The 12,531-nt window shown below is 46.4% G+C and overlaps 1 protein-coding gene across 12 annotated transcripts in view; it reads right to left on the bottom strand.

Moving 5' to 3' along the window:
• Positions 1–11,555, bottom strand: part of RBBP6 (RB binding protein 6, ubiquitin ligase) — a 29,116-nt gene extending 17,561 nt beyond the window's left edge. For 3 of the 12 annotated variants that reach the window (XM_030483253.1, XM_030483259.1, XM_030483256.1), the window contains exons 1-4: positions 10,933–11,555; positions 5,258–5,357; positions 3,286–3,324; positions 2,603–2,639 (exon numbers count right to left, since the gene is read on the bottom strand). In XM_030483253.1, coding sequence (XP_030339113.1) covers positions 2,603–2,639; positions 3,286–3,324; positions 5,258–5,357; positions 10,933–11,098 — 342 coding nt within the window. In that variant the 5' untranslated portion in view covers positions 11,099–11,555. Of the gene's footprint in view, positions 1–2,602; positions 2,640–3,285; positions 3,327–5,257; positions 5,358–5,742; positions 5,959–10,932 lie in introns of those variants that run through there. The other 9 variants (XM_030483260.1, XM_030483264.1, XM_030483258.1 and 6 more) reach the window with 8 other exon arrangements.
• Between the last annotated feature and the right edge of the window lie 976 nt (positions 11,556–12,531).

Below are 12,531 nucleotides of genomic sequence, written 5' to 3'. Positions count from 1 at the left end.
CTAACACAAAGCAAGTGGGAAAGGGGACAGAAAATGGGAGGAAAAGGCTGATCTCACTGTGGGAATGCTACATTTAAATCACAGCAGTTTCCTAAATCCTATAGCCTGGCTGAACTAAACAGCCAGCCAGGAAGGGTCACACTTGTGCTTGATGGCACTAAACCAAAGGGCATGACTCTCTGCATTTCTGCAGCCTCTAAGGACAAGCACTAACAGGAGATCCCTGCAGTTCCTGACACAGGAATACTAAACCAGAAAGGATCCACCTTCTTGCTCTGGCTGTACTAACAGCAGGACAGAGCACAACTTTGGGTGCAGAATGACAGCTAATGTAAGAGCAAGACAACGAAGAAACAGAGTTTGGCTTTGTGCATCCTTAAAAAAAAAAAATCTTAACTCATTTTCATTTTGCTGCTTTACCCTTTAACAAGAATTGGCAAGTTTTCCAGGGATTTACTCCTGCCACACTAAGATCCAGGTTCTGCTTCGAAATACATTCAGAAATACATGTATGAAAGACAAACCCCAAACCCCAACAAACAAGCCCCCATGCTTCAGACCAGGCCCTGAGTTAGCTTTAACGATGCTCAGTGTGTCTCCACCACCAGAAGCACCTGAGGCTGCTGCAGTGCTTTTACAGTGAGAGAAAGGACTTGTCAAGAGCGATGTGAGGCTTCCACCCTCCCTACGCTACCCACAACCCAATCCAGGTATAGCCAGAGCAAACAGAAGGGAATGTTTTGCTCTTTCATTCACTTCAATTAGCTCTAACACTAAGTCTTCCCTCCCGCTCCAGGATTTTATCTTTTTTGAGGTATCTATGTTAGCTTATGGTAAGATGCTACTTAGAAACGTAATACAGACATGCCAGGGAACACACGAGGCTAAAAGAATGTTAACTTTATTTATGAACATGTGATTTGTGTTTATACACATGCTAGTAAACAAAAAGAAAAGTAACTGTTTTCAAGAAATAAAAACCCATCGGAATTAGACCAAATCCTGTAAAGGTGGTTTACATAAATGCATTACATTAACTACTAGGGTCACTGGGCAAACTATCTCCAACTCACAATGAGAGGCATTCATGTCCAAAAAGGAATTCAAATCAATCAGCAATGGAATTACGGATGCAGATTTGGACTTAGTGGTTTTAGACCTACACACACAAGTTTTCAATTTGCAGTTGTTGGACAGCATTCCATGAGAATCAGAGGCTGTGTCCTTCGCAGAACACAGACCCTGACTTCATCAATTTCTACAGCAAGTTATCCTAAGAGCTTATCAAGTGGTCAGATCCAATGATCCAGGGTTAGTGTAATGCCTCACACCAGTCTAGTGAAGGAAAAGCAGATATACTTAAAATAAAGATGAAAAATAAAAAGCACCAAGTCGTAACTTTTATACTGTAAGGACTATTTTGAAATGAGCAGTTACACATCATATTTGACCCAAGAGGCAAATCAAGATCTAGACCATTACCAGTCCAGTATTTCTGTGTGTTACTTATAATTTAGCAGCAGACAACAGTGTTTTCAAACCTGAAAATGCTGCCCCTTTTCCAAATGCAAACTCAAAGCGGTGGTATACTAAAGAAAGGCTTAACCTTTGGGAGATGAAAGCAGCACCCAACCCTGAAGTCACCCAGACCCAAAAATGTACTGCAGGCAGTGCAGAAAAACAACAGGGGTTGACCCAGCAATGCACCAGGCTCTGACCTTGTGCCAGAATTTGTATTAGATATTTTCATTTGCAGACGAACTATGAAACAGCTTCATCAGGGAAAGGGGAAAGAGCAAACGCAGAACTTTAGAATACCACTTTGTGTAGCAATGATATTTAAATTCATGGCAATCTATTAAAGACATTCAGGTACTCAGAGGGGCCCGAACAGTATCACCTCAATTACACAGTTTCAGGAACAAATGCCCAAGTATTTAAGGACACGAAAAGGAATCATTCAGCTGCACAGAACTGTCCTCAGAACGTGTGGGATATGTTGGGGTTGGGATTTGTTTGAACCCCCAAGTCAGAAGGAACAGTACCAAGGTTAACAACAGTGGTTTCTCAGTGGTTTTTGATCACATCTTCAAAAACCATTAGGCAAAAAAAGAAAAAAAGGTATTTAAAACAAAAAGCTAAGTGATACAATGTGAAAATGGCAAAAAGTACACTCCAAACAACTTTTATTGCAAGAAACAAAAAGCACACAACAACCTATACAAACATACATATTACTAGCTATAGACAGACAGATGTAGAACATGGCACCATGTTCAGTTGTGCAAACCTCCAACCACCAGGATCTGAACCCGAGCGCACCGAATCTGTACAACACAGAGTCATACAGGAATAGTCTATCATATGCAATAGGAAATACAATCCAGTACTAGCACAAATACCAGTATTCACATTAGAACTGTGCAAATAATGGCATCACTCAGTTTTTACTATGCTGAATCAAATACATTGTATTTACAACAGACACTATATTTTACTGGAAAATAGATTAAGTTAATGTTTGGAAAATTAATAAAAGGCTACATCGTTTAAAATTAAGTGCAGTGTGTAGAAAAAAGTGTGAGATTGGGTTTTTACATACTGCTTTTGATGTTCCACTCACTGGCTCAGTTCGACTTCTAGAAGAAGAAATAAAGGTGATCAGAATTTAAAATAAAGCACTGGTACCCAACATAAAACAGTGAAAACAGATGATAAAACCTGAACATCAAACCAGCATGTCCCTGTAGGCTAGGGGATTTATTCATATACATAAACTGTTCTCTCTTGGTACATTCAGAGCAACTAAAAACCCACCAAATATCACATTTGTACTTTGTCAGCAATTTCTCTGAGACTTACAGATATAGAACACAACAGTGCAAGAGGAAGTCCTCATTTTGTCTGCTACGGAAGTACCAAAAATAGGAAGCCTGTATCACAGTTTTGTGTTCTTAAATAATCAACTGTCAAGCTATGAAGGTCACTTTAGCCAATCTGTACATCCTTAGTGTTACAACCAGGTGCCAGAGACAGCACTTCAGTTTCTAAGACAGAACAGCGAGAGTCTCAACACCATGAAGTGCAAGCTCACTTCAGTGAAAAACCTAAGTCATCTGACAAAGAAAGAACAAAACTGTTGGCAGCTTAGTCTTTACAACAGTGTTTCTTTGTGGAAGCCCAAGCACTGTGTTCAGATATCTACTGTATTTAGCCGTGAAAGCACCAAAATACTAAACGTGTTACATATGCTATATTGACTAAAAATAGTAGTAGAAATGTCACCTGAAAGCAGTTTCTAGGGTTTTGTGCGATTTAGGAGTCCTGTGACAGAAAAAAAGGTCTTAATTGCCAGAATTTGCTTTAAGATCATCTTGAAAATGCTACAATATTTTAGGAAATATTTATTACATTCGAAAACCTGCTGAGATTCCACATACTCATCAATCTGTACCTGCATGCTACTCATCATGAACCAGACATGCAACCACGGAGATGGTTAACAAACAATGCACGCATCATCCAAAGCGTCCCAGGAGCAGAGGCAATTTAAAAGCTGCTGCTATGGAATTGATGTACAAAGAGAAAGGCTTGTGCTTCCTGCCACTGCTAGAACACCCCCAGGCTCCCAATTACAGCCACATACCCCCTGAAGATGAAGAAGTACAAGGAAATACTTTTGGATTACCACACAGTGGTTGCTTCATCTGTTTACCTTGATTAGTACAAGGTGAGTAAAGCATTTTTGAAGGCCTCTCCACCATTACAGCAGACCTTCACCATTCCCAAGCATTTACCACTCTACCAGTTGGCTCTGCAATGTTCCCAGCTGCAGGAATAGGAAGCTGACCTGCCTGGTTAATTTTCAAGAGCAGGGCCATTCTTCCCTTACCCCATACACAGGTATATATGTGATCTTTGCTGCCTGCAGCACCTACCCCTGGCTTTAGGGCAGTATTACAATACCAGAGGAGGGAGGGTGCCATCCAACGCAAAAGGGAAAATGCATTGACAAGACAGCACTAAGCACATGTATTTTAAATTAACCTCCCAAACAAGGCCATGTTTATAAGCACAATGCTGTGGCCTCCAGAATTACGAGATAGTGCCTGAGAGCAACAACTACTGCTGTAATATGCCCAAAGTTTACATCCAGAGCCACATTAATTCAGGGCTTTTTGCTTGCAAATGCTCCATGGGTACCAGGATGCTGCTGTACTGTTTGTTTGAGACAGACTGTAACTCATCAGTCTATTTATGGAGAACCAACATGTGAAAGGCATGGCAAAACCACAAGCTAATATCATCTACTACTGATTGTGGGGGAGAGGTTTATCTTTGAGAGGGCTGGAAAACATGACCACTCAAACAGTGCTGATGTAGCTGATATAGAACTGGTCTGTATGAATACATAAGTGACAGCAGTAATGTGAATAGCTGCAACATTCAGCAATACATCTGATGCTCTGTCCTCTGTAAATCTTAGGAACTCAGAATTAAAACCTGGAGCACAGATACCAGCTTAGGGTACAAACAGACTTAGGAGGATAACTAGTTACATATGGCAACCTGCTAAACTGCTACCTGAGTCTCAGGTTTGGAAAGGACTAACTATTCCTTCATTGTACTCGCACAAAAGGCAATGCACTTCAGGATATTGTTGTTGTTCTCTTGCCTGAAATGGACATTGCCTTTAAGAAAGTAATAGGAATCACTAAGGAATGGAACTTCTTGTGAGCATGGTTTGCCAGGCGGCAAGCCTTGGTCTTTCCTCTATAGCTAGTATGTAAAAAACCCACACCTGGGGTGCGAGAATATTGCCATACCCCAGCCTCCTCCCCCAAATGCAACATTTAGTCAAACACTGAGAATCAGACTCTTCTAGATGGGAACAAACCGCAAGTTCACACTACGATGCATTATCTGCCTTTACTATAAATGCAAACACATAGAATAAGGAATCTCCCCATGTACAGGAAACAGGATCTACAACTTGGCTCTCAGCAAAATCAATCCCAGGAACAAACCCCATAGAACCAACTTACAAGCTGCCAGTGCTGGGGTTTGAACCCCGTATACCAGCAGGGCTAAAAATGTTATGTCTACTTTGGGACATACATTAAAATCTACACCATTACAACAAAAATTTACAGCAGCTTTAACAAGAAAGATACAATCTGAATGCCTCTATAAACTAAGATAAATTATAAGTTTACCCATTGAAACCCCTCTCAGTACATGCTTTAGGGACACTCACATAACGTATGTTTTGCTGGTAGCTTTCACTCCGCCGATAGGGATTCTTCTCACAATTACAGATGAGTTCTTCGGAATCAGGGCATTATCATCTGTGTATTCTGAAACCAACATAAAACCAGAACAAACATTAGTCAATTCGTAAGAATATATATTGTTATCATTTAGCACTTCAGAGAATCCCTTTACTGATCTAAAAGCAAAGTTTTAGATGTAGCATCGTGCTTTTACTGTCTCATCGCACTGAAAGTACATCCCGAGAAAGCTTCAGGTTGGATAATCAAACACAAACAACAAAATCTTTCTCTTTTTATTTATTATTTTTTCATAGTTTGAATGCCAACAGCAAAATCTCCTCAGAGGTCACTGAAGGAGAGTCTGATAGCGTGTGTCTCTCCTCATCTAGCTCAAGTTGCTGTGGCTGCTGTCAGGCTGCAAAACCAACAGATCTCTGGGGAAAACCCAGAGGCCACAGCAAAGTCTCACCTGCACAGAGGGTTCTGAAGTGTGACTCGCTGGCCCTGCACATGGCTAAAGCCCGAGAACTCTGTGCCATTGCTTTCACTGCTGTTAACCAAGAGCAATTCACCCGTCCTGCGACTGCAGAACACAGAAGGGAGCCCTCATCTTCCTTTCGTGGAGCTTAACCCATCAACAACCACACCTCTCAGCTGCTCAGTGTACATTGAAATGGAGTTAGTTCTGTGAAGGGACCTGATACCAGCTGGCTTTAATACATTTATTTTTCCTTTGACTCAATTAAACGAATTGATTTTGGTGAGGAAATGTTATTAAATGTAGGCTAAAGAGCTAACTGGTTATTTTTCAAACAGGAAAGAACTAAAGCTGTAGTGCTACTCCTGAAGCCCCTGGGAAGTTGTGTTTGCTTGGTTTGAACTTAACAGATGCCAGCTCAGTCTAACAGCTCTCGGACTGAACTGGCAGCTCCCAGCAGGAAGCTGTTCCCTGCAGGCAGCAGCATCCCCCAGCAGAGACTTGGCAACTTCCAGGACCTGCAAAGCAGCGTCACTGCCTCACCACATGACTCCACAGCTGCAAAGCCAGCAGTGGCATCGTGCTCAACAAGGCTACTCCTCCCATTTGTCCAAGCTTCAACAGAATTGGTTCAAAGTAGCTGGAGGCAACAACGTTGTTGATGCCTATTCTCCTGACAGCACAAAACTCATTTTACTGCCAATGATGGCCAGCAAGTGACACCGGGCTTTTGTCAATCTGATCTGTGATTAAACATAAGGATTCAATTAACTCAGGAAGCTTGCAAAAGCAAAGGAAGATCTGGATGGTCTAAAGGCTTCTATCTGTTCTACAAGAAAGTAGTATCTTTGAAAGAGTCAAGGGAAAGAAGCATTTCAAGGAAGGAAGGCAGGCAGACAACTTGAGAGCTATTTTGACTGCTGCCTTACACTGACTTAGAAATCTTAATCCAACAATTGCATTAGTGTCCACAACCTTCTTCCTGCAGCACACAGCTCAGGTTATGCTCTGAAGTTAATACTGCTTCACATTTAATGCACGACTTAAAAATATCACTTTTAAATTCAGCTGCAATTCTGAAAATCTGCTAGTTTTAGTACTGTGTGTCACTCAAAAAGTTCCTACTTTATTTCATGGCCTGCTTTAATCCACCATTTTGAGCCTGACAGCACTGCAAAAGCATCTCTCTGAGCACTGTCTATAGACGTGTTTTCACCCAGATACAGCACACCAGAAGCTCACCAGCACAGACGCCATCAGAAGGCAAGCCTGGATGTGAAACGACAAAGAAAAGCCTTTACCAGGCTTAGGTGCTTTGCAACCAGCTACTACACTGCTGGGGGAAGGATTTGCAGAGTAAGAGACAAAAATGACTACTCACGTGCCAGGCTGTCTCTGCCGGGAAAGAGGGTAACTCCCAAGCACACATTTTCTCCCTAATGCTTAAAAATCTGCTTTCTCATGATGTGCTTTTTTACCTCTGTTCTGATCAGCACCACTGGCACACTGCGACAAGGAAATCATCTCCGTGGCTGGCACTGAAGGCACTGCCTGGAAACATCCTCAGTAATCCTGCCCGGACTACTATTTCTGGCATTTCAGCTTCCACCACAATACGTATCAATGATCTCACCTACAACTGGGATATCATCATTCCTTGAATGAGCTAGTTCAGTAGGCCAAGCAGTTCATGGAACTTGCATTTGCACTACAATTATACAGTGCTGTGCACCAAAAGAGCACCTATGTTGCTTTGAAAGGACGAGTCAACCAATCTAACATACTTTCAATCATCAATCTGATTACACAGACTGCCTGATGCCTTCACGTCTTGTTGGTTGGCACTGCTTGCTGCTTCAGTGGGTGACTGGGAGAGCAAAAGACACACTGGAAACAAGGTGGTCACGGACCAAGCACAGCCTGCCCTAAGGACTTGGCCAAGGGAGATGATCTGAGCTGACAGCACACCCCCGAGGTCCCCAAACTGCTGGTGCCAGAGCCAAAGCACCAGGTGAGCTCCACTGGAACATGATGGGGTTTAAATAGGTATGTGACTTGCCCCCAACCCCACCAGGCAAACAGGAACTCCACATCCTTCCTGAAAGCTCCACAGACTAATGCTGCAGGGCAGCCCGGGAATTCACTGCACTCCCAGCTGGGGCCAAAGCAATGCCCCAGACTAGCACTGCACCACGGAATGGCCCAGCAAAGGGCTGGCGTTAAAACTTGCTTGAAAGTCTTCTCTAGAACGCCACATTGGCAGAGTGTTCAAGACATCCCAGCCGACAGACAGACGTCAGCTGTGAGGCCAAATGACTTCATTCACAGTTAGCATGAGCTTGTCTTGAAGACATCACATGGTGGCATTACTAAAAGTGCACCCTCCAATACCGAACTCAGGCAAGTTCTAAGCTCAAAAGACAGTCTTAGAAGAGCACCCTTTGTCCTTCAGATGATTCCTCCAGGACCAGTTCAGTGTCCCAGGCTTGGTTTTCTATTTCATTTTGCCTGATGAGCAGAATAGCACATTTCCCAAGTGTTTTGAGTCAGAACGTTACAGAGTTTGCAGTTCTTCCACACTACTGGGAGAGCCTCTACTATAAAAGACAGGTGAAGAAATTACCAAATTAAGAGAAGGGGAGTTTAAACCCATCACTCAATACACTCAAAGCGAATATCTTTTTGAAGGGAATTCTGCTTTTACAGAACATGCTTACACAGCAAGCCCAACAGAGGACACCCATCCCCTTTTTTTAAACAGGTCTGAACCACCTATTCTGCTTTCCCAGCATCTTAAAAAGAGCCAAAAAGAATGTAAAATCCTGTTTACTTTTAGCTTTTATTACTATGTTTCCATTATGAAAAGCAACAGTTACTGATCAGTAAAAGCTTAGAGCACTTGGAAAAACCAGAGCAAGTCAAGTCATCTTCACTCAAGGTTCGCTTTGCTCTTTCCAAGATCACTCCAACACTTAGCCCAGACTCCTGCACAAAGCTGTGGTATGTCCACAAGTAAGAACTCCAAACATCCCACTGAGGCAGAATATCCGGGCAGATATTCCGGCAGAATATCTAGCTTTTTTTCCTTTATCTTCTAAAGGAGAGTTTAGGCATCAAATCTGATTGATAAAAGCTGAAATTCATGGTTACGCATGTAAACCAAAAATTTGGCATATATATATTTGCACTGAAATGTATTCTGCAGCTTTGCTCTGAAAACTACTGGGGGATTTTTGTGTCTACACAGAGAAACCCCCTTACAAGAGCTTCAATAAGCACCTGTGTCACTAATCTGTAATTTGGAGTTTTAGACTGATTTTACAAAAGTCAAAGTGCAACACAAGTGACCTAGAGGAGGATCCTGCCCCTGTTACACAAGAGCAATGCTCTCTGAAGTATGAAAGATATTCCTTCTTCAGCTTCACCATCAGGTAACACCACCTCTAACAGAACCCAGTGAAGCTGGTGCTTGTTCTTCACTGGATTCTGATTATGTAGAGAACCAAAGCAACACCCTTTGCAGAACTGCACTGTGGATACTGGAGGGACATTTTATGGGGTAACGTATTTAGGAGCATAATTTCACCTTCTAAAACCTTCGCTTCCTGCTCCTCACCTGCTGTAACACTGTTCGGCCTATTTCAAAACATGTTTTAGATGTGGTGATGGTAACTGGGCTCCATCACAGTTTACCACCACCCAACACTCTGCTCTCAAGGCTGTTTCACACAGCCCAGCCTGTTACAGGAGTGACGTCAGGCAGTGGCCATTGAGGCTGCCAGCGCTGGGAAGCTGCAAGTACAGCAGCAAGTGAAGGGAAAACCCGGAGTCCCCTCTGCAGCAAAGCCCTTCGAGCACATGAAACAGCTTTCAACAGCTCTTGACAATTTTATCCAATGCTACTAGAGCGATTCAAGACTTTTGAAATGCATCTCTCTATGCACATCACACAAGCCAACGGCACCCCTGAGGCCCCAGCGTTGTGCTGTTGAGTCTCTTCACAGACACTCTCCTCAAGATAGTCTTAACATCTGTAGATAAAGCACCAGCTTTAGGCTAAACCACTTTAAAGACTGGGGCTGAGGTTACAGTTACTGCAGCAAACACACTATTCTGTTTAAGTTTCAATACTTCAAACAGGAAGAGGAAAAAAAACCACTAGCACTTGTTTTAAAGAAAAAACTGTTGTAAGAGTGTCACAGAAGTGCAGGAAAAAGATTAACAAACGAAACCACTTTACAAGTCTTTTTATTTCTGAGAAGTCACATTCCCAAGTCTTTAATCACTTTTAAACTTATCAAGATGGCAAATAACCAAACTGAAATATCACACTATGTAAGAGGAAACCCCTATCATGGCTGAGAATCAAGCACCATTTGTTAGATTTAAAAGAAGTTATGACTTCTGAGAACATTTCTGACGTATATTCACTGTAAATGTTCTGCCACAGAGCTGCCCTGACATGGCTAACACATAGAACCAGGGGAAATAATAGACGAAAAAAGGTTAGAAATGAATAATGAAATGATGCTCAACAGCATCTGAACGACAAATTCTTTGGCGTAGAAAAGTTACATTAACAAGAAATTCCAAAGTATAACTGAGACGCTCAGGTGCAAGATGGCTTTAAAGGGCCTGCAGAGATTCTAGCTCACAGAGAAACTCTTGCTCCAAAACGCTGCTAGCGAGCACTTTCTGCAACGGGCACAAAACCTGTTTTCCCATGAAGTGGCGTAAAGGAAGTTGAAGACAAAATTCAGTCAACAAAACCACTTTTCTCTTCAAATTAGCTATCCCTTACACGACTTTCAGCTTTCTCCGCCCGATTAAAAAGGAACCTGGCCGGCTTGTTATTATCCTCCTCCATTTCCGCATTATTTCACCCAGAAGAATTCCAGGAAACCCAAACTCTCGTAAGCGCTGTATGTCGCACATCAACCACGTACTCCTCCACGCCTAGCCCCGCGTCTGAAGCGTGGAGCCGAAGCTGCTTGTCACAACGACTACAAAGGAACAGCCCAGCGAGGCCTCAACACCAGGCACAGCCACAGACCGTGGCGAACCGCGTTACCGCTCCCGCCCCGCTGCATCCCCCCTCGCGGTCCCGCCGGGCCGGCTCCCGCTGCTCGGGGCCGAGGCACAAAGCGCGGCTCCCGCAGGCCGCGCCGCCGCCCCACGCACCTTCTTTGGTCTGGGCGTTGGTGATCTGCAGGTCGCAGTCGGCCGCCTTCAGCTTCTCGCGGCCCATGATCTGGCGCTTGAGGTCGCACAGGGAGATGTGGAGGCCGTCGAAGGTGACCGTGTCATAGTTGAGCTTGGACGAGAATTTGTAGTGCACGCACGACATGGTCGGGGTCGGGCCGTGCCCGCTCCTCGATGGCGCCGACGGCGGCCGTTGGCGGCGCGGCCTCCACGCCGGGCTGCGGCCCGCGAGCGAGGGCCCACCGCGGGGGCCGGGGCGGGCGGAGCTCACAGGCCGCGGCGCTGCGCCATGGCCAGGCCCCGCGGCCTCAGGCACACTCAGCCGGCGGAGGCCTCAGGGCTCCATCGCGGCGGCGCTGCGAGGCCCCGGCCCCCGCCCCCGCAACGACTCGGCCCCGCAGCGATCGAGCTGGGCCGCGGCGGCGGCGCCCGCGGGGCTCCTCCTGGCAGCGCGGAGCGGAGCGGAGGACGGGCACGGACCCCGCGCGGCCGCGGCTCGGGCTGGGCTGGGCCCCGCGGCGCTGCCGGGCCCTGCGCTCGCGATGGCGACTCGGGCGCCGCCGCGTCCCGCCGAGGGGTTTCCCGGCCCCAACCGCACGGGCCGCCGCGAGCGCGTCACGGCGCAGGCGCAACGGCACGAGCACGCCGCGCCCACCCACGGCCCCTGCCCCCTCCCCCCCCCGCGCGGGCGTGCGTGCCCCACGTGACCCAGCGCATTATGACAAAAGGCCACGCCCTCTCCGTCCCGGCGGCGAGTGCCCCCTAGCGGACAGCCGCCACCGGGCCACCGCACCCCACCGGGACCGCCCCCCCCCCCGGGACCTGTCACCCCCCAGTGTCCCCCCTGTGCCCAGCGCTGGGCTCCTCAGCAAGAGACAAGGAGCTGCCGGAGGGGCCCAGCGGAGGCCACGGGGGTGCTGAGGGTCAGGAGCATCCCTGTGATGAGCAGAGATTGCGGGAGCTGGTTAGTGCGGAGAGGACCAGACAGGGGGGGATCCCATCAATGCACATCAATAGCTCAAAGGTGGTGCCAGGAGGATGGTGCCAGGCTCCTTCCAGTGGTGCCCAGCGACAGGATGAGGAGAGATGGCCATAAACTAACACACAACAAGTTTCACCTCAACATGAGGAAGAACTTCTTTACGCTGAGGATGGCAGAGCCCTGGCACAGGCTGCCCAGGGGCGATGTGGAGTCTTCCTCTCTGGAGACATCCCAAACCCGCCTGGACACGTTCCTGTGTGCCCTGCTCTGGGTGGTCCTGCCGCGGCAGGACTGGATAGTCTCCAGAGGTCCCCTCCCCTAATGATGCTGTGATTCTGAGATGCAGTGCCTTTGCCATGTGGTGCTCAGTGAAGGAAGGGGATGACCCTCCTGGCACCCCAGGAGCTTCAGGGGCTTCAGCCTCCCGCCTCATTCTTGGGAAGCAACATCAGCATTCCCCTTATTTCCCACGCTGGTGAAGAACGTGTGTGCAGCAGCTCATGAGGTTTCCATTCCTGGACGGAAGCGACAGTGTGACCCCACTGGGGCAGCGATCCCTGCACCACCACCACAGGGCTGACAGCACCCGGGGCGGG

This window comes from Strigops habroptila, chromosome 4, assembly GCF_004027225.2.
Source record: "Strigops habroptila isolate Jane chromosome 4, bStrHab1.2.pri, whole genome shotgun sequence".
Lineage (NCBI taxonomy): Eukaryota > Metazoa > Chordata > Aves > Psittaciformes > Psittacidae > Strigops > Strigops habroptila.
This window is presented reverse-complemented; position numbering and strand designations above follow the sequence as displayed.